The sequence below is a fragment of the Xiphophorus maculatus genome, chromosome 9 (assembly GCF_002775205.1).
Source record: "Xiphophorus maculatus strain JP 163 A chromosome 9, X_maculatus-5.0-male, whole genome shotgun sequence".
Classification (NCBI taxonomy): Eukaryota; Metazoa; Chordata; class Actinopteri; order Cyprinodontiformes; family Poeciliidae; genus Xiphophorus; species Xiphophorus maculatus.
Window position 1 is genome coordinate 25,378,822 of NC_036451.1, and position 24,591 is coordinate 25,403,412.

Sequence of the window (24,591 nt, forward strand, 5' to 3'; positions counted from 1 at the left end):
TTAAATTCTTTTCTTGAAAGGGAGGGTAAAGTTTAGTATCATGTTTCAAGTGGCTAACCAGCAGTGATCAACAGCAGGGGTAGATCTGTACTAGCTTCATAAACTTGGAGAAAACTCTAATCCTTTTAAAACCTTAATCCATCAGAGACAGCAATTTACTCCATGCGTGCTAATTTCTGCTAAACAGGAAAAGTTTTACAGCAATGCTACTTTAAAATCTTTGAGTAACACAACTCCGTGTTGGCCCTCCTGGCTCCGATCTCTCTCGTTAATGACTCTATTGACGCTGGAGGTCCGTTGATGAGCAGCAAAACTGTTTTAAACATGGAAGCAACCGCTGATGTGTTGCTATGAGAAAGGCGCCTATAAACAGACCCACATCGAGTTACAGACTTCAAGGATCAGGTCCAGCAGAGTGACCTTTTCTCTATAAAGCAGTCAGTAAACAGATCCACTGGGGACCACCACCATGTACTGAGTGATTTGACAACATGGTCGGTGGCACAGCAGTAATTTTAAACAGCACCACATACAGTACATGCCGAATGCCAGGAGAGCCTAACTGATCCCCGTCGCGGAGCTCGACCCGCTTCGGAGCAGGAAAAACACGTGAGGATCCTACAGGAGAATGTGCGCCGCATCATTACAAGGCGGTCAGTCAGTCAACTGATATGAGCCACAGATTTAGTATTCTTAACTAACATGAGCTGCAGGGTGAGAGGCTGGAACTGCCTTATGTGGTGCCCTTAATTGTGCATTACCGGAGCTCTGCTCACACTCCACTTATCACACAATTTCATGTCTGATTTTGGTAATTACGTTTTTTCACAGCCTTAATGTACAAGCAGAACTATTTAGGGGAATGGTGAAAATGGATACAAATACTTAAATGTGTTCAACCCAGTATAGCGATAGCTCAACCAGTGGTGTCATCAGATTAGCATAGCTAAACTGAAATCTGTAGACACCATGTTACAGAAAAATCTCACTCTCATTTGTCTCATGTAAATAGTAATACGTTATTTAAATAAAACACAACTCCTTTTCATTTGAGACACCAAAAAACAGAGATTGTTACATCAGACACATTGTCATCAGACAGGCTGCCATCTTTATTGTCTGAACTATTATGTTCAAAAAGTCAAGTTCAAAAAAGTGTCACCCTGTAGAAGAGGACAAAACTTCATGACACCAAAACTGCACAATATTTCTGAGAAATCTCAACTCTGACTCAAAGTAGCATCAAGTTGCTATGGGCATATTAATTCGATTAGGAAACAAACTCTAAACTGCTAATGTGATGGTGAGCGCCTTCAGCTACATACCATGTAGCTAAGTTTTACACTCTTACTTTGAAGTAAGACAGGAAATAGTTCTCCAGTGTCCGCTTTGTGCTGAGTCGTCTAACAAAGGCGGCTCACACTGGCTAGCACTGTGTGTACTCTGTAGAAAAACAATAGAAAAGCTGTATCTGCATTGTAAGAACGCCACAATTAGCCAACTGTTAGCCGCTAATGATGCTAATGTTGACATTTGCTTCAGAGCTTCTTATCAGCACATTTTAATGTGCCTGGGCTTTATTGAAAATTACTGGTTCAAAATCAGCCAGGTAATCTTTATGTAGATTACCTGGCTCTTACTAAAACTGAACAGTTTCTATGAAACATAGTGTAAGATTTATTAAACTTTCACTCCATTTGTGAAGATACAAAAGAAAGCATTTTCAGTCCATTTTACAGTATAAACACCATCTTAAAATCGAACAAGCATAAAATTCACAGTACTGGGTTATTGTACACTGACTACACAGTTTACCATTTTTGAAAACATAAAAAGTTATTTAACTTAAGCCGTGTTTTCTCAATACTGGGTTATCCTGTGGGTTGACTGTATTGTTAGAAACATGGACAAAAAAAAATCTTTGACATAGATCTTGTCCAACTGAACTGAAAACTCCACAGGATGTAAAAAATTTGACTTTTCTGCATATATTAAAATATTCTTGAAGTGTAAGAGGAGCACAGAAAAAAAAATAAAGACAGAGAGCACTGAGGTATAACTGGAGTATTAATTGTCTAACATAAGCTGGTTTGCTTTAAAACAACAACAAAAAAAAGAGGTAAAAATCACGCTTATGCTTTTAATTGGGCTGTCAAGACAATATCCCCGAGAAACTGCCTGGAAAATGTTCTAATTATACTCTTAGGTTCATTACCTGAACACATCCAGCCACTCACCCACACACAGGCTTATTTTCTACAGGCATGATTTTTCAGAGAGCTACTGCATGTTACTACATAAAAGAAAGTGCCGGACAGAAATAGACAATGCGTCCTTTATGTGAAACGGCATTTGAACGACCAATGAATACATGTGTTTATGAAAGACGCTTGAATTCGAGGCAGCTTTTTTTAATCTCACTTTGTTGACGTGGTAAAAAATAGAGAACGGCTTTAAGAGTTTTCTCAGAAAGTATTTATTGGTTTTTAATGCTGCTGCCAGAGGGAAATTTCTGTCCAGAAGACTATATAAAAAAGAAAGATTATATTTAGAGGAGCTCTCTCTCTATGATGGCACAGTGAAGAAATTAAGCTAGACTGAGGGTTATTTACAACAGAAAAAACCAAACCAATCTGACGGAAATGGTTTTTCTTCTTAACAGAAAATCTCTAATAGTGAAAAAAGTAAAAAGAAAGATGGGTTGATTTGTTTGAGTAAAACTGGCAAAGAACAAGTGCAATTTGTTTCAAGGTGTGTCTACACGGTAAAGATCACAGACTTGCAGATAACATGCCTTGATCTTGTTGAAGCCTTGGGCTCCCGCTTTGTAGTTACACATTTCAACTCTGCGCCAGCCGCACAAGCCTCTCTCTGGTGATCTGGAGTGGAGCAGGTAACCCTCCACTCTGTCTGCCTGCATGTTTTTTTAAATTTTTTTAAGGCCTGCCCATGCCATGCCTCTCATGTTTAGGGTAAGTGGGGTCGCCCAACTGAGGTGATGACATCACACGGGAAAAGGTTCACCCCCGATCAACTTACAAGTGCAAAGGGTTCAAGTTTAGCAAACAGAACAACCAGCCGTTTCTTGAAAACCATAAAGCTAAACTACAGTGCTTTATGGTTTACTACAAAACTACACTTTGACTTTATAAAAAAAAAAACACACGGTGAGGGAGGACAAAGTTAAATCAGCTATGCCACAATTCAAAACATCAACCATTAAAAACATGACTGATGAGATGGGACTAAAGGTTCCTTATTTCATATTATTATTTTATTTTGAAAGGCGAGCAAGTAGTTACAAAAACAAAAAAAAAGTATATTTTTGTCTATAATTTGTACGTTTTAGTTTTATAAATGTGCAATTTAATTCCAGTTAGTTTCCCCCATGAATTACTGCTTTTATTTATTTCAGTTGACAAAAGTGGTTTCTCAGTTTCAGTTGTGGTTATGCCGCTGGTTTCAGTCAACCATGATAACCTTGGAGGCCACAACCGGAGGGCAGAAAAATGTGAAACGCACTTGAAAGCTGAAGCCAAGGTTGACCTTCCAGAGGGGCTTTCACTGTCTGCGGTTCCAAAATAATCCTCGCCTTGTCAAACGTCACTCAAGCTGAAGCTGTTACACAAAGTTCCCATCCAGCTTAGCTTTCCTCTAATGTCACAAAACAAACAAAACAACAAAAAAAAAGACAGAGAGACTCGTAGAAATTGGTATGTTAGCTGGCAAATTTGTAAGAACTGCACTGGAGATCAAGCAGTGGTGAAAGTGAGCATCCTTCGTAGTGTGTTGGGATATGAAGCCGTCACACACACACACACACACACACACACACACACACACACACACACACACACACACACACACACACACACACACACACACACACACACACACACACACACACACACCCACACACACACACACACACACACACACACACACACACACACACACACACACACCTTGGTGGAGGCTTCAATTCAGGGCGACGCGGGGTGAAGCAAAGTGCAGAGATTACGGGTCTCCAATCCGAGCTGTTTATCTTGGACTTCTAATGAAACTGACCTTCTATGAATACCCCTAATTATGCGAAATGATCCTTTTAATGAAGTCTTCAATCACAGTCACAGATCCCCCAGCTGACAGAGCTGTTACGTAAAAACCGCCGTTCACATGAAGAGAGGGGGAGGTCAATTTTTTTTTATTATCGTGACAAATGGTAAATAGTTCCTCTTAATTGACTGTATTTTTGGCTCATTTCCACAACAAATTAACAGAAGAGCGAGCTTTTCAAGCAGATTAAGCGGCGTTTGTCGAAGGTAATGAACATGTCACAACATCGGGTCGAGCAGAGCGATGATCGTGAAGTCGGCTTTCTTTCTAATCGCCCTTTCGGAAGATCTTGGCTTAGTTTTTCAGCGACACATCAGAGGACATAGTCTGAAGATGGCGTTGACTCCATGATGCAAACGGTTTCGTGTGTTGAATTTTGGGTTTCCAGACATTTTTAAAAGCATGCAAATAAAGCAGAGAAGGTGGGGGTTGTTGGAGTTGGCGATGGAGCGTTACCTTGCTTCGCTGCATCCTTGGGAAAGCAAGACAAATATATACATAAAGAGCAGAAGCAATGTCTGCAAAATTAGCAAATTGCTTTTATCTGAAATCAAAGAGACTCCTACAAATCTATTAAATGCCACCTTTTGTTATCTTTTTTTTTTTTTGGTTTTGTTTTGTTTTAAATAATGCATCATACTGGGACCAAAGCCAGCTTTTCCAGCAAAATGTAGACTCTTTGTTTTGAACAAATATAATTAGAGTTATTTTTAATGTACTTGCTGCAATGCTGAAGCTAATTTGTATTTGGTAAAGCGCAGTCCTTGATGAGCTATTCCCCGAGGCTGAGAGGCCCAGTTTGGATTTTTGAACCAGCATAAAATCCTTGAATTAAAGAAAACTCAAGGGCCCTCTACTTTCCAGAGATCGGCGAAGGCTGGGCATGTTGAGATGTGAATAGATGTCTCAGTGGCATCCACCGCTCTGTTCTGAGCAACAGGACAGGGTTTTTATTATTCCACTCCATTAAGTTCTGTTCTATTAAAAAAAAAAAAAAGTCCCAAACACGATCTATTGTTTTGTAACATTTCCACCCAAATTACACGTCTCTTTATTTCTATAGTCGAAGAAAAGAATCTGCTTTTTAAATAGTTTACTGAAAGCCAGTTGGAGGACAGCTTTTCATATGAAAGAGTGACATCTACCAGGTTTTTTATTTTGATCATTTTTAAAGTCTTTTTTTTTGTATACTGCAGAGAGTACTGGGAAAAATAAAAGTGGACAAAAGAGAAACACAGAGAGAGAGAAAGAGAGTGAGAAAGCAAGCCAGCAAAAGAAAGACAGAAAGAATGATAGAGTGAGAGAGCAAGAAAGAAAGAGATAGAACGAAAGACAGAAAGACAGAATGAGTAAGAAAGCAAGCAAGAAAGAGAAAGACAGAAAGAACAAAAAAAAAGATCAAACAAACCAGTTTCTCGGTTGGTGACTGTATGTTGTTTTTATGACCTTTTGTGTGACTTGATGATGTAAAACACTTTGAATCTTATGGCTTTAATGTGCTTTATGCAAAAATACGTGATTGATCGACACCAAAATGTTTTGAATCAGATTGAATGTCTTCAATAACATCTTAAAGATTCTACATAAGCCTAAGTTATGATTGCAATAATCCAGGTCCAGAGCCAAGTTTGTGCTGGAGCTCAGTGAGCGTCTTACCTTTGGTTGAACATCTGGTCCAGCGGTGTACGGAGCCAAGCTTGGGGGAACATCTGTGATGTAGGTTTTCCTGGGGCCTGGCGGTTGGTACGCCGGGGCCGGGTCCAGGTCGGGCCTCCTGGAGCTAACTCCGCCCAGCTGTGGCCCCCCAGGGTACTGCTGCTCCTGATATGCCATGGGGGAGAACCCGGGCTGCGGCGGCCCGTACGCAAAGTCGGGACCTCTGGGCTGCGCGGGCATGTACTGCACCTGAGCGGGGCCGCGGATCGGCTGCTGGCCGTAATGGTGGCCGGCCGGGGCTTGGTGCTGGGGGCCGGGCTGGGCCGACCTCACCTGGACGTTGAAGGTGGGCTGGCTCGGGGTCGACGCTGTGGTGTAGGAGGCCGGGACGGGCTGAGGAGACATGTTGCCTTGAGGCCTGGCGACGGGGCTAATGGAGGGAGGAGGCACGGACGAGACGCCCCCTTGAGGTTGGGGTTTGGGCATCGTCTTCTTGGTGGCGGTCAGAGGCGGCTGATTGGGGATGACCATGCGCTTGTAACCCGTCACCGGAGCGTTGGGGGTAGAGCCAGCCGAGGAGCCGGCGTTCTGAAAAACAAATGAAAAGGCTCGGTTCAAAACTCAGAGGTTTATACACATTTCTGTATAAAACTCTTAACCTCGGCCCTTCTAGTTTTCAGATTCTAAGTGCTGGAGGAGAGAGCTGGAGTATTCGCAGCTTTCTGTTCCAACGTGCTTCTATGCCAGCACTTAGAGTTACCATGACCTGGGTGATTGGCGGTGTTCAACGAGAGAGATTTTATGTTAGAGAAACAAAAACCCGCACCACAACAAAGTCGTAATGTCACACACGAGTTATGCTTCCTGTTAGCAGGCTTCCTGTTGAGGATTCATCACAGACTATAATAAAAATGTCCACCCACAGCTGCCATACAACCGGCATACAGCACAAAAAACGTGAACCATGATATTTGACATTAGATTGTTGAGAATCATGTATAAAAGGATATGCTGCTGTGGAAAACTAAACTTTTCACTGTCTCAAAGTAAAAAAAAAAAATAGCATGATTGGTGGAAGAAGAAGCGAAACGCTAAGTGCTTTAACCTTGTCATTAGGAGGTGATGTTGTCTTAAAGTTTGTTCATTTGAAGGTAATTCAGCATTAACATGGGTTAAGGCTTATTTAATAGTGATTTTCCTCAAACAGTGCATTGTATGGCACAGCTGAAAACTTGCCAAGATGTGAATACTGAAAACATCAACCTGGAAACAAACACAAGAAAACCTGATAGAAGCTGCAACAGACTAGCATCCCGTCGATTCTGATTTGTTTGTGTTACAAGTTTTCTACAAGTTGCACCAACTCAAATTTAAGACATTTTAAGACCATTATGAATGGAATTTAAGACTGGTATCGCAACAAACATACACAAGAAATTTTATTACATGTTTTTTTTTTAAAGAATGGAAACCTATTGAGAACGAAACGGTACTTTAATTACCATTCCTTTGATTCTTCTCCCCCCCATTTGTCATCTGTGACTCTCTATTCTCTTTCAGCTCCATGTTCTTTTTCTCGTCCTTCTCAGCTGTACTTCCCTACATAGTAGCAACTTTGTTGAAATAAAATCCATCAACAGGTACGACAAGTGCTAGATCGCTGCGTTTAAAAACCACAAAATCTCCGACTTCAGAGTTCGTGTCTCACCAAACGCTGCTCTGATCAGTGCTAGCAGTAGCAGTGTCGAACGTTTTCTGGGAAGCTTTGGCATCAAAAACTGTGACATTTCTGGGGTCTTTTAGGTGACAGCAGCTTTGTGCTTTTCACACTGCATACGCCTTTCTACAGTCTTAACCCCCGCAGTGTCAAGTTTTATACCAAACAACACACGTAGCATCGTACGGGTTAGCAACAGAAGTGAGCCAGTGGCGAAAGCAAACATCGTCCAGCTCACCGGCAGTAAATTTGCACTTAGCTACGTTTTCATTACAAATGTATGCAAAACTTTGTCGATATTTCATATATTTATCATAATAGTTGTTGTAAATTAGAATATTTGTCAGTAGTTTGAAATCGTGATGTTTCCATTAACTCAGAAATGCAATTAAAATCACATGTGAATACGTTTGTTCACGCAATAAGTCACAAAAAAAGCAGCCGTCATTCTCCTACCACTTCCTGTTGCCTCCTTCAGGAAGTGAAGAAGGTGTTATTATTTAAACTAATAAATAATAATAATTAAAGATGATTAAATAGTCCTGCCATGTAACCCCTATGACTACAGTATTTAAGGTCAACTTACATTTTTTTAAAACAGCTTGAGACATTTTAAGGCCTTGATTTCAGATACCTGAATTTATAACTTTTAAAGAGTTTGTAAGGACACCTTGTGTTAGAAATATTGAAAACCACAAATCGATTTCCTCTCACTTCACAATTGTCCACTACCTTGTGCTGCAATGTACAAAATCCCATCTTAACAAAAGAGAAAAGTTTAACAAGTTTGAATCCTTTTGCGAGCCACTGAACTTTATGATTCATTCGGCTGCTTTTGCTGTTGAGGCTTCCTGGACAGCGGAAAAACTACCCCCTCCATGGCTCCCTATAATCTATGGATAATAAAGCGAGAGGGGAGTTAGGAGAGGGAAAAAAATTGCTTGGCAAAGGATACTATGACAGCCGACTGGCAGTGGCAAACGACACTTCTGCTGACACCAGCTGCTTGTACGCTGGAGCTGTTAAATCACTGAAATTTGTGGCGCTGGTGTTCCTGGGAAGAGATGGCAGTAAAGCAGCAGGCCTCTGCTGAGATCCTGAATGACTGCAGCATTTCGATCTAGCGTCCAACAAAATATAGCAGCTAAAAAAAAAACGCGGGCAAGCAGCAGAGAGCTTCACTGAGATGTCAGAGACTCGTACGGCGAGTCTCTCTCTCCAACGGCGTTTTTTTCACCAGCGCCGCATATTGGTGTCAGACGTTCAACCATTCTAAAAAAGGTCTATCATTAACCTTGGACGGCCTTATTAGGTTACCGCCTGAAGCCAAAACTCGGAGTCAATTAGTAAATTTGCAGCGCCACAAGAACAGGAAAAAAAAAAAGAAAAGAAGAAAAGAACACTTGTAGCCTTGTCCTCCAAAATGGGGCAATTGCTTCCCCCTCAAAGGTGATCAAAGCTGTGCAGACAAGTCACAAATAGGCAGGTTTTCCTCAATCTGACAAAAAAAAAAAAAGGAATCAGTGAAAACATACATCAATCTGTTATCCTCCTCATGCACAGGGATAAAGAAAATTCCAAGTTTTGGTAAAACGCATCAACTTTGTGTAAATCCTATCTAATCTAAGTCAGAGGGAAGCCCCAAAGGAACCGACGGAAAAAAGCTCCAGAAAATTTTTTATTTATCTTTTTTGCGCTCTCGCTCTGATTTCTGCCTCACTGATTAGCGCTGATGTTTATTTAAAAAGTGTGTCTGTCTGCATATGTATGGAAACGGCTCCACTATGCCCTTTAGGAAGAGATATTACTTAATTTAAATGTTTCATGGCTTTTAAATACTTGAGATTATTCATTTATCTTTGAGGCCTTAGAACCTACAGTAGCATTTAGTTTGCACGGAGCAGGCAATGCAAATCGGCCCCCTCAAAACGATTACGCTGTCATGGTGGGTTTTCCACAAATTACATTAAGAGAATAGATTCATCCTTTTCTGGGGGAGGAGCAGGGAGGGAAGCGAGGGGGATCGGGATGAAATTAATCAAATGTTTTAATATCGGAGCAGAAAATGTCTCTGTAGTGGAAAATATTGCCAAACGAACTGATTCTACAGTTTGTCTTGGACTGGTCAGCTTCAGTGAGATCAAAGAGAGATGGTCTCAGGCCTAAACAAGAAAAGCAATGAGTCAGAGAGAATAGATGTCAATTATTATGCAGTGTAGTAGAGTATCAATATGACATTAGCAGAAAGAGCACATGGTTTGAACAATCAGCAGTGGTTTGAGGGACTGACTTGGTTGGAAGTCCGGCCAGTGGACCAGTGGAGGTCCCGCCTCGCAACTTATGGGGAGTCAAAGATCCGCTGCCGACATTTCTGTGTCAGATACTGCAGCAAGCGTTCGGCGGTCCAGTGGAGTCTACAGCCCCGTTCAGATAATGGTTCTGCAATAAACAAGCAGTCACAAACCTACCACGCTGTCCTTTCACGTCATGAAAACTGATTCGTCAAGATCACGGTGGTGTGCGCTCTTACAGCATCATGTTGAGATTACAGAACCAAAAGGGCGTAGCATACAACTTGCAGAAATCAATATGTGATGTGTAATGGGCTCGACACACGGGGAGTGATGGACGACAGCGAGCAGCGAAGGTTTTCCGCCGTTTGGGGTGAGCCCAACACACTGGATACGATAGCGACAGAAGCGACGCATCAAAAGTTGAACATTTTTCAACTTCCTTTTGTCGCATTGCAAGCTTGCGAGTATGAGCTCAGAATTTTGCCAGTTGGAGGGCAACTGGTTGTTACTTCATCACACAAGTTCCATTGGAAATAAATGGACAGAGAGCAACGTCGCCTTCCTTGGGTCAAGACAGGAAGTCTTGGGAAAATTACGGAAGGTGCTGAGCGTATGTCGTGAACCTGATGCAGCAGAGCTATAGAGCACCATCGTGTTCATGTTGTTATCCACTTCAGATTCTGAGCAACATTCCTAAAATTACATATTTACTCAATAATACATCAAGAATCGGTTTTATAACAAAATATGTTACGGCTTTACAGAGCTGCTGCTGCTGAAACAAAGCTCACTCTACTTTCTTTTATTTACACTTTTTTTTAAACCTGAATTTGATTTGAATAAAACAATAACAAAATCCCATTACATTTGCACTTAAGGGTGAAAGGTCTGTTTTGATGCAGCTTCTGTATATTAGTGGCAGGTTCAGCATACGTGCAGCATCGGTGTGACTCCCTGCTGTTTCTCCAGCTACACACACACACACACACACACACACACACACACACATTAATTTCCCAAAAGTTTTCTCCAACACCTTCATAAAAGTTAACCCTCACTCCATACCATAATTCAAACTGACTTAGCAAACAACTTAAGTGTGAAATTTCACAGAGATCCTCAAGAAAGCCTTTCGACACATTAAAAAAGATTAGGAGAGACTATACAAGCCTTGAAGGGGGGCTGAGTAAAACTGTTAACTTTGCACTTCAAACCACACGGGTGAGGGATTTTTTTTTCTCCCCCCCCCTCTTTGTCTTTTTCTTTTTTTATCCAGCGAGCTCGGGAAAAACCCCTAAAGTAGAAGAAGTTCTGGTGGCATCTTTACAGACTCGTCTAAGGCCTTGGATATTCCTCTCAGTAAGCTTTCATCCTGATTCTCATTCAGCTGCTGTCGACGGCCGCCTCTGCCGTCCATTTGCATCTGCCCGTTTCAGCGTTTAGGGCGACGGCCGTGGAGGAGTTCACAGTCGACGCCGAGGCGCTCCCTCACCGCGCATCCACGGTCAGGCGAAAGCCGCGTTAAACGAGCCCCGAGCCGCGCCGTGATCGCAAAACACGGGTGTATCGGTCCTCCGCCTAAAATAGCTCCAGATAAAGCCAATTAAAAGATGATTAAACATTGTGTTGGGAAACGTCACAAGACCCGGAGCTGTTTTCTACTATCTCTTTAATTGCTGATAGTGAATTTCTTTTCTGTTTTACACATGGAGAACTTTTTGGTAATCTGTCTGCATATCTGCTGTTGTTCAGCTACTGTTAAGTGACGCCCTCAAACGTTCCCACGCACGTTCAAGAATCAGAGCACATATTCGATCAGCCAACAGAAATGAATTTTTACCAAAATACCACAGTTCTCAAAGGCATTAGTGCTGCTGCCCATTACACTACCAATGTGTTTTTGCTGCAATAACAACTCCATAGCACCTTGTGATTAGCACTGAACACATTCACTTTGTTCTTATTTGCAGTAGGAATTCTAAAAAATATGTGCAAAGGAAAAAGTAGCTACATTCTTTAAACAGTAAATGGAAATGAATAAATGCAAAGACCAATGCCAATTGGACCAATCTGTTGGCAGCACTCTTTCACATGGTCATGTGTTGCTTCATTCCAAACCTGCAGGACCAAAGCATGTGGTTCAAGCAAAAGGGGCAGGATTATATGTTTTCCAGGCACAGAGTTACTGAGATGTAGCTCCTATAATCAGTTCAGCATAAGTGCAGTTCCACCAGGTGTTTTGCTAATTGCTGCTGGCTAGTCTGAAGGAGCTAATTGGGGTAGTTGTGGGAGGACTGCTGCTCTGTGAGGTAGAAGTTTGGAAACTTGAAAACTGCAGCTTAATCAGCAAAGGTAGCGTTCGGTCCTAACAGACATTTTGTACAGCTGAATGAAATAATCAAGGCAAAACTCCAGGTGTGTTTTTAATGAGGGAATAACATTATAACATGATGTAAAGCTCAATTTCACATAATACTATCCATTTAATGTGTGGACAAACTTGCCGTGTTTATATTTGTAATGGTAGGACAGAAGGGTTTTTGTTTTGGAATCATGCCACTGTAACAGCTTGACATGTAGATGGTGCCTAATGGTTGATATGAGGGCTTGGTGGCCCAAAGATGTCACTCTGCTGAATTCCTTAGGAGTTTTTACCTCCTTCAACATCCAGATGAGTGTATTTGATGGAAAAATCTAAACAAATCCTCAAGAAATGGGTGACTGTCTTATTTATAACCCAGGGAAACAGAAAGTAGAAGATCACGCGAAAGCAGTTAGTCGTAACTCTGATTAACTTAAAAAACGTGAAGCATGTCTCAGTTGCACTTATTGGCAATGCAAAGAATCCCCGTTTTGATACGATTGAAAGCAATAAGTCCTTAATCTGGATTTTTTTTCTCTCCGAACAGATTTATTCAACTTAAAGGTTGGGTTTTCTCTGTGTGAAATGTTGGTACTACAATAAAAAGGTACATTTATTTTAATGCCATTGCTACATGATCCGTCTCACAGATGGCAACAGATTTGTCTGCCTTTACATGTATCCTGGCTGATATTTTCTGGTCCTGTGCCGGAGCGACACAGAGACTTACATTTGTCACACTGGCAACGTGAAACAAGTATAAGTGCTGTCTTTTAGTCATGTTTTCGTTCCCAGCTGAGGTTTGAGTGGCACCACTCTCTTCATCTAATCTAATGAAGGCTCTTGTTCAAACTTAATGGCATCTGACAGGAAAATTACACGCAGCAGCTGTTACTGGATTTGAACAGGAACATGTAAGAAAAACACACTGTTACTCATTTGTTCAAAAACTAGTTTTGACTCCTTCCTTCCTGAAACAAATTAAAGTATGAGCTGTGTCAATACAGGTAATATTTTTGTTTTGACCAAGTAAAATAAATTCCTGTAGCACTTCCTTAAAATGATGACATTTTCATCTCCTTTTCCCCTGATGAACTTAAATACTGTCATCAAGTTTTGAATGATCAAAATGATATCAAACACATTTTCATTTTTTGACTACATTTATTTAAAATTGCAGTATACTGTACATTTTCTCCATTATGTTTTACAATGTAAGAAATGTGGCTGTTAGAGATAATCCAGTCAAGACTTTGTGGTCAATTTCCAATCCCTGATTTTTGCACATCTTTGACCAGCCAATACAGATTTAAGCCAATTGGGATTTAAATAATATAAGAACATCACTGAAAATTAGTTTTCCATGTTTTAGTCGTATTAAGAGTAAAGGCATCAGGATACAGAATGCACATTTTAAATTTGGAAAATAACATCTTCTTTTGGTAATTAGCCCAGTTAGCATTGTTAGCGCTGCAAAAATATCAGTCTCTGTGTGTATTCGCCTTCATTCTTAATTTCCGGAACATTTCAGAATCAAGCGCGTCTCAAGAAAATATGGTTAAAATAAACAGAGAAAACAAATAACACAGAGAAACTTTGTCATACTTTACACGTTATGTATGTTACATGCTTTAAATTCTGCTCTCTCATGCCTTCTCGTAGCCAAGCTGAACAGCAGACGTGTCTTGGTGCATCACAGAAAGAAGTTTCATGTTTAACATGAAACGTCTCTGGGCTTTCGCGTGATTTCAAACACCTCACAGGTGCTAAAACTAGTTTGCTTTGAGACTTAGCTCAGTAGCGGCTTCCACGCTGAAGAGTGTTGTTGATAGTGCAACCTTGTAGCACTTAAGTATGAGAAAGAAACACCAGCTGATTTCGCACACTAAATGCCTAAATGAATAAATTGTATTCAATTAAAAAAAAAAAAGTCAAAATCATTATCAGTTTGAAATTAAACTAAAGATTATTATATAAATATTGGAATGACGTCATATTTATTGTTGAATAAGTTGAAGACAAAAAAGAAAACTGTGAAATAGCATTTACATCCACGTCCAGGCAATCTGTTATGCTCATCTTTTCTCTAAACCAGAAAGCACTCTTTGGAAATTAAACTTCATCTCATGTTGTTATTTTTTAGAAACCAAAAGAACATTCTGCTATAAATGTTTAAAACGTCGCGAAGCAACCAGTCTGCGTAAGAAAGACGGGTCAAAACATTAGAGCTGTCGCAATAAACAGATAATTGAGCAGCACATCCTGTCCTCTGACTCCACTCGGCAGACAGACATAATAACATCCGACACGCAGATTCGTTGAATTTAAAAAAAAAAATTCAAATACAGGTCAGGAGATGATGTGGTTGAACATGAAGTTTATGTTTTAAATTTCAGGTTATATAATCTTTTTTAAAAAAAAAGCTGGGTTCTAGGGGAAACGGTATGCAAGATTTCTGGGATGATGTAACAACATCATACAAAGTAGGGCGTATTACTCACTGATGCAACTGAAAAAATTATTTTCAGGGCTACCGCGCGGAGAGAAGGGGGGGAAAAAAAGTCGATGAGAGTCACCAATCATGACACTTCTGCAGGCTATCTGTACAAAAGAAGGGTATGTGTGTTTTAGCCGTGCTCCCACCGCAGAAACTAATTGTTTCACTCACCTCCTGCAGAACTGCAGGCCAGTCTCTCACCACACGGCCCTGACTCATCCCTAATGAGCTTTCATGCACTCGTGACCCCCTCCCATCCCCCTCCGCTCCCGCTGCGGGAGCCGTACACTCGGAGGGGAAAGAAAAAGAAAAAAAAACCGTCAGCCGCTTACAGTGTCCGTGTCATCAATCTCTGAAACGGTGACTGTTGCACCAGGAGCCACGGCTGTTTTGCGTGTTAGCTCCCGCGCGTTACCGTAGGGGCGGATGATGTGCAGCGACAGCAGCAGTTGATTTCAGACCTCACAGCGCCGTTTCCAGGACTTTCTGATGTAAGAAGGCAGGTTGCACTGACTGACACAACTTCCTGGATCAAGTTCAATTTATCGTCGCTTCGCCGCCATAAATGAAAGACAAAAGGATGATGGATTTTTTTCCCCCCCTTTCTTTCCTTCCCACTAACAAACAGTGAGATTACAAAACCGAGCGCCTGCGGGCACGCTCGTCTCCCCCACAGTTGGCTGCTCCTGTCAAAACTCAGAACCCGCTGCTGGATTGGTAAATAGACGCCACCGGCGCTATGGTTGCATCTCTGCTTCAGGCACCAACAAACCAATTAGACAATTGCAGCTTAGGAAAATAAACAAATGAAACCATGGTTAGGTTGTAGTGAGAAAAAGACATCCAGTACCACAGCCACAGGCCCAAACAGTGTAAATAACGACCTTTCACCTTCACCTTCTACTAGAACAACCAAGCTAGCTAGTTAGCTCGACCACTGGAGAACATTGAACTGGGTGTTTTGTTCAAGGTGCCAGTTTGAGATGATTTGCTTTTTGCGTCGTCCAGTATTGGCCCTGCTTGAAGTAGGATGAGTGTTGTGGCAGTTTTAAATTGGTAATTTGGTCCAAATTAGTAGACGATAAGATGAATAAGATAATATAGTTTAATCTCTGTGCTATAGCATGTTTCATCACAAAAACAACAATAAGCAGCTTTTTAGCTTTTGACGGCAATTATTTAATACATCACAGACACACAGAAACGTTTTATCAAACAACTCGTGACTAAAAACAATGCTTCTAAAGTTAACAAAAATAATAAATGATTATAAAATGTCTTAACAGTATACCGTGTAAAAAATACTTGACGTCTCAATCAGCATTACCTGTAAATGCAGGAGAAATCCAGGCTTTTCTGTTCACACTAAATTCTGACTCGTCTGCCTTAATGTTACAAAAATCAAGACTCATCGGACCGGGCAACATTTTCTAATTTGTTATCATCTGTGTGAACTGCATACTCAGTTTTCTGTTATTAGTAGTGGTGAGACCCAATGAATCTTTTAAATAGACTTCATTGGAGGGTCTGTAATAATTGAAAACAAAATAAGCAACATTTTTGATTCAAAAACCGTTTTTGCTGCTATACTACTGAATAAATAGACATGATCTCAACAACAAAGATAGTTGTTTTTAATCTATTATTTAGGTTATTGAACTATCAAGTTGGTGCAAAGTGAAAATTCCATTCAGCTTTCCAGTGTTTCAGAAACTTCTTTGAAAAAACACATCTTTAGAAATGTGGACGCTGACATTAGTGTTGAGGACGTTTGTGCTGCTGCTGCAACATGTTTCGCATTGAGATGCTATTTAAGCCTTGAATAGCTTCACTGATATGCTAACTCCTTTTAGCACAACTTGGACATTACAATAGTCTGTTCCAGCATCCAATCAGATCATCATTTGAAGCAAAAATTAACCCCCGCTGGGCCAAGAGAAGTGGCGTTGTTGATTGTCGCTGTTCTTAGTGAATGTTGTTTGTGCGTCAGATTTACGGTCGTACTTGAAACGTGAATATTTTACAGAGGTTCTGGCTGGAACTTTTGTATATCTACAGTACAACAACAAAAAAACCTGATTACAGTAAAAAAAAAATACATGTTAATATCTATGACTAATCAAAACTAAGGCATTTAGTTAGCTATTATTAGCTAACAGGAGTTGCCTAAGAGTCAGCCAGGACTCTGTGTGGTCATCATCTGCTGTAGTTCAAAAGGTTGGGAATCAAGATAGGATTTTCTGCACACCTTGGTTACAAGTGGCTTCTTGAGCTATTGCTGCTGTTCTATCATCTCAAACCTGTCTGTCCATTCTACTCTGACCTCTGCGAGGCATTTTTGATCATAAAACCACCATTCTATTGCAATTTTATCTTTTTTGTGCCATTTTCCATCAATCCAAAAGGTGAAAATTCATGTTTAAAGTTTCTCTCATCCTAACTCTTAGGTTTAGTCTGAACTTCATCACCGGTAGAAGCTTAAATGAATTGAACTCCTGACATGTGATTGGTTAAACCACTATTTGCGTTATCAAACCACTGAGTAAGAACGTACAACTCAGACGACTCAAAGAGGCCCCACAAAACATGCACTGACGTTGACATTTGGATTGGTTGTAAAACTTCCACAGATGGCTGTGTTTCAAAGTTTTATTTTCCAAAGTTGACCTAGATGCCAACCAACATGCAACGCATGTCGTCAACATGATGCACAATAACGTGGACGTGATGGAATAATTGATGATAAACTCCAAAAAGTAGTTTGCCTCTCTCAGGGACTTAAAAGCACAAATCATCATCAACATAAAGACTGACAGGGGAAAAAATGACAGCAAAGCTTTCCAGGAACTCCAAAGAGTGCCTCCACTCATTATTATTCCCTCAGTCACCTCTGTGCTTCAGCCAAAAACAAACGAAGCGCTGCTTCCTTCCAGAGGGATTTAATTTTCTACACTGATGAACATGTAGGTCAGAGCCACTTAAGAATTATGCAGGGAAAGTCAAAAGTTTGTTGTGTTGCTTAATGCAGCTCACCTCACAATTTCTCCAGCTGATGGAAAAGAAAGATGCTAAGTCTAACTCTGGAATGCAAGCATCCCTAACATGAAACCTACAACGCCTGTAGATATTGCTTTTGTGGCATATTTTAGGCCTAAATAATTTGTATTTTCAGATTGCACAACAAATTATCACACATTTTCTAATTTCAACACATCCACTTGTGTATATCCCCCCAAAAAAGAGCTAAACGTGACGTAAAGCTGCTCTGAAACTCGAGCGACTCCTCCTTTACCTTTATGCCCTAAAAGTACATTAAGAGAATATAAATATGGCAGAAAACATTGAGGACAATTCTAAGGGTCATGCATGCTGTCCTCTAACTTGATCTAAAGAAGACATCAAGTCGTATCTGCGTCTCCAGGGATGGTTTTGCATAGTGTGTGATCAGTGGGAGATTCAGGGGCATGCAGAGAGGGGCCTATCATTCCTGCCATGTTGTGACAGAGGGTGCCAGCTGCGATGCTCGGTCTGCTGAGCGACAGTGTGTCACGGCATGGCTTGACTGGCACAATGTGAAGTGGGGCTTCCTCGAGGCACTAATGTGATAGGATCCATCTCAGCAGCCTTTCAAGCACTCGGCTTCAGCCGAACTGTCTGCGGGCTTCAACAATGCCCGGCCCCTTCTGCGTGCACATGACAAGTTACTGAGCAGACGTTGGGCCATTTGGGTCCAATACAAAGTGCTTGACGAGACTCTTGCGTTTGATGCTTTATGGAGTACGGCGTCTTGAAAAGGTGCGACTTGATAAAAATCACAAGAGACGCGAGACTCGACTTGGCTTTCTACAGCAGTGACCTGTGAGTTTGCTTGGACTTGAAGCCAGTTGATGTCTTGCGCCAAAACGAAGCGCGTTGCGAGTCGGACCATGTGTGTGGAGCACGAACCAGTTCGCTGCTGCTGCAATAGGTCGCATCGACATGGCATGCAGGAAGGCAGAACTACCAAAAATGTTTGGGCATGATGGTACACAATGGATAAGTTATCGTGGTGGAGTTTTCCTTTTCTAAGAACCAATTGTAACAACTTAGAAGACAAATATCCCCCTAGGAACACAGTTCTCATGTCCAGCATTGCTAAATACAAACTACACTCGGTAGCTGCTGTGCAGGGTTTTCACAGTAATGTCTGTGAACACCCTGCGCAGACTTGAACACCCTCCCAGAGCCCATCGGGGAGGTAAAGCAATCAGAGCAACCACAGCGAGACGTGACAGGCTATTGGCACAAGCTTTTAATATGAAAACCTACATCTATGAGCTACACCTCATTCCTAGTTCTGCCAGTGAAAAAACTCAATGAAAAGAAAAACTGACTTTTGCTATATTTATTTGAAAATACATGTATATGAGCAAAGAAAAGTGTGTATCTCCAGCTGTTTAAAGTATCGAAAACAGACATTCAGTGTTATTAGAAGTTATAAATACATGGAACTAACATCTTAATGAAACAGAATTTAAAAAGAGAAAAGAAAATATCCGATCGTAAACGTGTGTGAACTGAAAGTGACCTAAAACTGGAGTTTCTGTCGCTGGCGATGTTTGGTCTTTTCTTTCAATCTCATCTTTGCCCAATCTAGAGCGCTCTCAACCATTAGCTGACTCTCGGCTCTTAATGTAGCCACCGTAGCGATATTATTCACTGTGTGTGAGTGGGGAGGGTTTGACGAGCTTAAAATATTGAAGGCGAGAACTCTTAAGTTCACGTCAGAGGAGTGCGAGCCATTTTCCTAAATGGAATCCCAGTAATCCTCAGCTCCATCCGTCCTCACAGGCAGATCCGACACGCGCGCAGACGTCTTCTACACGGATCCAAACGAAGCCAAGTAGCTTTTAATTGAGGAGGAGCCACGGCTGAGTCGCACGTCCTTGTTCCCATAAGTTCTGGCACTGCCAGAAGGCAGCCTAGTTGCAGTTGAATAGTTCTTCCTCTTTGAATCCATTAGGAAAGATGCTATTTCGCATAAAACACTCCACACAGACGAGCACAAACACACACAGAGACCCAACTGGGGGAGGAGGAGGGAGTTTTTCATGGAGCTAAGTTTGTGTCATTTAGCAAGGCTGGGTTTTCAATATTTTATTCACCGCGCCACACATTATTGTTTCACAGAGTGCGGATGAATCAGACAGGGAGAGCTTTTAAATTTCAACTTAAGTGTTATTAAAACAGACAGAATCAGATCAGGGTGAGTTGCTACTTCAATGGAAGAGGCACGCTGGAGTTTAATTGGGATAAAATGTCACCTTCCTAATGTGTAGAGATAACAGTAACCAAAGTGGTCATAGAGTGGGGAGCTACTTACGCACCTCATCTTAGCCAAAAGGAAAAGAAAAGAAAAGAAGAGGAAAGAAAAGAAGTCACGTCGCGGTTAAAGATGTTTTTATTCCTGACGTACTTTTTTGATATAAAAATAAATCCCTGGCATTAAGGGGTGACATTTGTATTCGCTCCATCTGTTGTAGGTTTTTACCGTGTGGAAGAGTAGAAGGAAACAAGAGCAACAATTACCTCCTGCGGGGCTTTGAAAATGCGACTGTTTGCTGAGCAACCGGGAGTGGGCTGACTCCATCAATCTGAGCCAATGAAGAGAGGGACTCTGAATACATACATGCACACTGAATCAGACGGCGCGCAGCTGCAGTGGATCAAAGTGATAAAAAAGAAAACCTTCCGGTTTCCTTTAAACAAACAGCTCCCCACGTTGGGCTGCTTGTGAATCTCTTGCTGATTCATTTGTGTACTAGAAATGCACCAGGGGTCAGAGTGACTTGGAGGGCGCGGCGGTCGGAGGTTCACTGTGCCTCGACGGAAGCGGCGGTGCGGCTCCGGAGCATGATGAGCGCTCAGTTTTGACACTCATCTGGACCTCCTTGTTAACTCCCCCACAACAGATGTGATTCGCTCAGACAGGCCTGTGCGGCGCGTGAGCGGGGGCCCGGTCGGGCTCAGGCTGGAGAGCGGCATACTTGAAGGATTTAACATGAATATGCTCTCTTGTATTTCCCCAATGTGGCCAAACAAGAGAATTAATGGCATATTAGAAAGGGGGGGTTTCCGCACGCAGGGTATGTTAGAGGAGATAGTGTAGGGTAGCGGAGAGGTTCTACCTAAACGCTGCGAAATCCAAACTCAGCTGACTCAAACATTAAAATAAGGACTCTCTAGGCCTGTTGCAATAACAAATTGTGCTAGATAATAAATTGTTCTAGAAATTATTGCGATAAACAATAATATTGTTGTTTTGAGACCATTTTCAAGCAATGTAACAGTAATAACACAAATAATGCAAGTACACATTCTCAAAGATCAATAAACTTTATATTCTAATGAACATTTAACACTGGAACTGGAAGACATTTTAAATATCCATCATAAAAAAACACAGAAACAACTAATCAAAATAATTATTGTCCTTCAAAATAAGAGCAAATTGATACCAAAGCACAAACTGAAAACTTTTTTCATCCAGTTTTTTGTAGAAAGTGAGAAAAAAGAAAAACTAAATCAATCAAATGGAAATTATACGGCATTTTAATTTATGTGATTGATCGATTGATTGACTGATTGATTAATTGAGACAGGCTTAGAAGTACATATACATCTTATAGAAACATCTGGACTCGTTTGGACAGGACGTGTAGAAAATTATTGGTATCTCTGTATTAATGACCATCAAATCCTGCAATTGTCACTGAAATACTGTAACTACAAACTGACAAAAGTAATAATAAATGAAAATTTACTGAAAATTAACCTATGAAAATCAGACACTGCTTTTAAATTGTAGCTCAACTAAATTATTTTAATAAATAAATAAAATAATGAAACAAGCCTTGACAAAAATGACGATACCTGTGCTTTAATATTTTGTTGCACAATCCTCGAGGCGATCACTGCAATCAAGCGGTTTCTGTAACTATAAACGAGACGTCTTTACCCGTCCACAGGCATTCTGGTCCACTCCTCATGGACTAACCGTTCCAATTGTCTCAGGTTTGATGGGTTCCTTCTCCAGATGTTTAACAGGATTTAGAACAGGTCTCACAGAAGGCCAGTTTAGAATAGCCCAATGTTTTGTTCTTGGCCCGTTCTTGGCTGTTTCGAGTTGTTTTGGGTCAGCATCCTGTTGAAAGACCCTTGACCTGGAACTGCGACCAAACTTTCAGACACTGGGCAGCACATTTTTCTCAAGAACGCCTTGATAGTTATGAGATTTCATCTGGCACAGATTCAAGACATCACGGGCCAGAGCTCAACCCAGCCTCCTGAATGTTTCACAACAGGGTCGGTGTTCTTTTCTTGGTATGCTTCGTTTTAACATCTGAACATAGAGTTGATGCGCCTCCCCAAAAAGCTCCAGTTTTGTCTCATCTGTCCAAAATACATTCTCCCAGAAGCCTTGTGGCTTGTCAATATTCCAGTTTTGATTTTTTATGATTTCCTTTCCCACTTTGGCTCAAGAAACGACAGATGGTGCATTCTAATTCTGCAGCACCTCGACCTTTGAGTTCACCTTTAATTTCTTTGGAGGTTGTTCTGGCTAATTGGTTACATTTGTTGTATCTTTCTCTTTAATTTGTTATCAACTTTCCTTTTGTGGCCATCAATTTATTTTTAAAAAGAAATCACAAATGATCACAAGTATTTTCAAATACTTGCATTTATTTAAGTCGTCCATTTTGGGAGTTGACTTGAATTTAATGCATAAATAAATTCAAGCTGTGAAACAAAAGAAGGCCGGCCCTGCATGTGCTGACGTCACTCCGATCTACTCAGGCCCAAGGAGCACATTGGTGAAAAAATGAAAAAATCCAGGTATTACAAAAGATTGAATAATCATAAATAGCTAATTTAATTAGTCAATAAAAACTATTTATCACCCATTTATCGCTCAATACTAAACATCCAGGCAGATGATCAAAGTGTATTCATGAGTTAGAATGGTCTACTCAATAAATTTTAACTCCTACTAGACTTGACGTGCCACATAAAGAGAACATGAACGTAATCTTGGTCGTTCCAGGATCGGCTCTAAAAAACCTTGTTGACTGTGTCCAAACACAAAAGGCAAGAACAAATGGGAATTACATAACACTAACATTTTATTACCCACCGTGATGTCACACAGAATACCAACAATGGCAAACAAAAGTTTCCTCTGTTGTCTGTGAAGTACCGTTGCACGTTTGTAGGAATGATGCTTGGATTTTTATGAATGAGCGCCGTTCCGTTTTCATTCGGCAAGATTCCTTTTTCCAGACACTCCGAGCGCAAAAAGCTGCATTTCAGGAGCGTTTGTTACTTGTTTGCTCGCAGGAGCGGAAGGTTATTGTGCAGCGGTTGCAGTGAAGCTACAGCACGAAAGCTGGCCTGTGAAAAAACAAAACACACACACACACACACGCTACTGTTACGCTGCAGAATACTGTATTAAAGGAGAGCCAGTACTGACTGACAGGAGCAGCTTGGCAGGGGAAAAGGTCAACCAGAGTTAATCAGCTACAATCAGCATCAGATGAGACGGGGGGTGAAGGAGGGGTCGGCACGAGTTTCTGTGTATGTCAAGGAACCAATCAAACGGAGCTAAATCTCCTGCACACGCAAACGGTTCTGATGGCCAAAGCATAAAAGGCCATGGAGATAAGAGAAAACCCAGAGTTGCATCAGAAGCGGATTCAGAGAAATTCCTGATTAAAACGTGTTGGAGAACGCGTGCGCACAAAACCCTGAAAGCCTGCAGAACGGTCAAGCTTTCAGCGACTTTGATCCCGACAGGTAGAACCACTCCGACGGCCTGACCCAGCCCGACCCAGCCCAGCCCGGTCCGGCACATTATGTCAGGCGTGCGTGGCCCCTCACGCAGCTGTACCAGTACTCATCCATTTTTAAACACCTGCTGACAAAAGCTTTCAGACTCCAGCTCTAATGTGGAAATCCACATTTCTCCCCCTAATAAAGATACGCACTTCAACTATATTCTACGCTTGGGGGGAAAAAAAGCACATGCAGCGGTTTAGAAGACCCAGAACCAGAACATGGAGAAGCAGCATTCAGCTAGAGTTGATGACGCGTCTTTGGTTCTCCAAACTGGTGGAGAAACCCGCCAGCTCTCAACAAAGCAGCAAAGTTTGAAAGCACCCAAACTGAACCAGTTCAAGAACGAGCATTATTTCAGAGGAGGAGGGCCATTATTGGGAGAGACACACCAATCAGAGTTTTGGCATCAAATTCAGCTTCCTGGTTTGTCTTCATGTTTTATTTTCACGTAAATTACATAATCAATAATGCAATAAGAAATTCGAACAGCATTCGTGATTTTTTTCCTCTCCCGCTTAGGGGAAGAGGCAACGTCACATAGTGTGTATGTATGAATGAGGAAAGCTGACATTCACTCACAGGTCATAAGTCATTTCTATGTTTCTGAGTCTATGCTCAGGATGTGGAGCACTTCTTGTTTTTGCTCCACAAAAAGAAGACACACACACACACCCCTACACATTCACACACAGATGAATTTATTTAGCTATATGTGTTCAGTGCAGTGATCAGTCCAAGAAGCAGGAATCCGACCGTCACCCTTTAACCAGAAAACACCTGCTTTCATCCAGAGCCTCGTAGGAAAACTAAAAAAAAAAACTCAAGATGACCGTTTTCTAAATGCTTGCAAACTTGTTCGACAGCTTTGAAAACATTACAGTTATTATCAGATAATACAATTTGTCTCTAACATAACCAGGGAGGCCCGGTAAGCCCTTTAGTAGAAAGTCTTTTTCTCTCACTTTCACCAATAAAGAAAAACATGTTTGGCAGACAGTTATTGCCATGGCGATGGACTCATCTGCCTCTGGAGTGTTTACCCATGTTTAAAAGAAGTACATGCTAATGTTAG

The 24,591-nt window shown here is 41.2% G+C and overlaps 1 protein-coding gene across 6 annotated transcripts in view; it reads right to left on the reverse strand.

Annotated features, from left to right (window-relative positions):
- LOC102221655 (lipoma-preferred partner homolog) overlaps positions 1–24,591 on the reverse strand; it is a 180,268-nt gene that overhangs the window by 64,724 nt on the left and 90,953 nt on the right. For all 6 annotated transcript variants that reach the window (XM_023339730.1, XM_023339732.1, XM_023339735.1 and 3 more), the window contains one exon: positions 5,773–6,360. In XM_023339730.1, the coding sequence (XP_023195498.1) occupies positions 5,773–6,360 (588 nt within the window). The remainder of the gene's footprint in view (positions 1–5,772; positions 6,361–24,591) is intronic.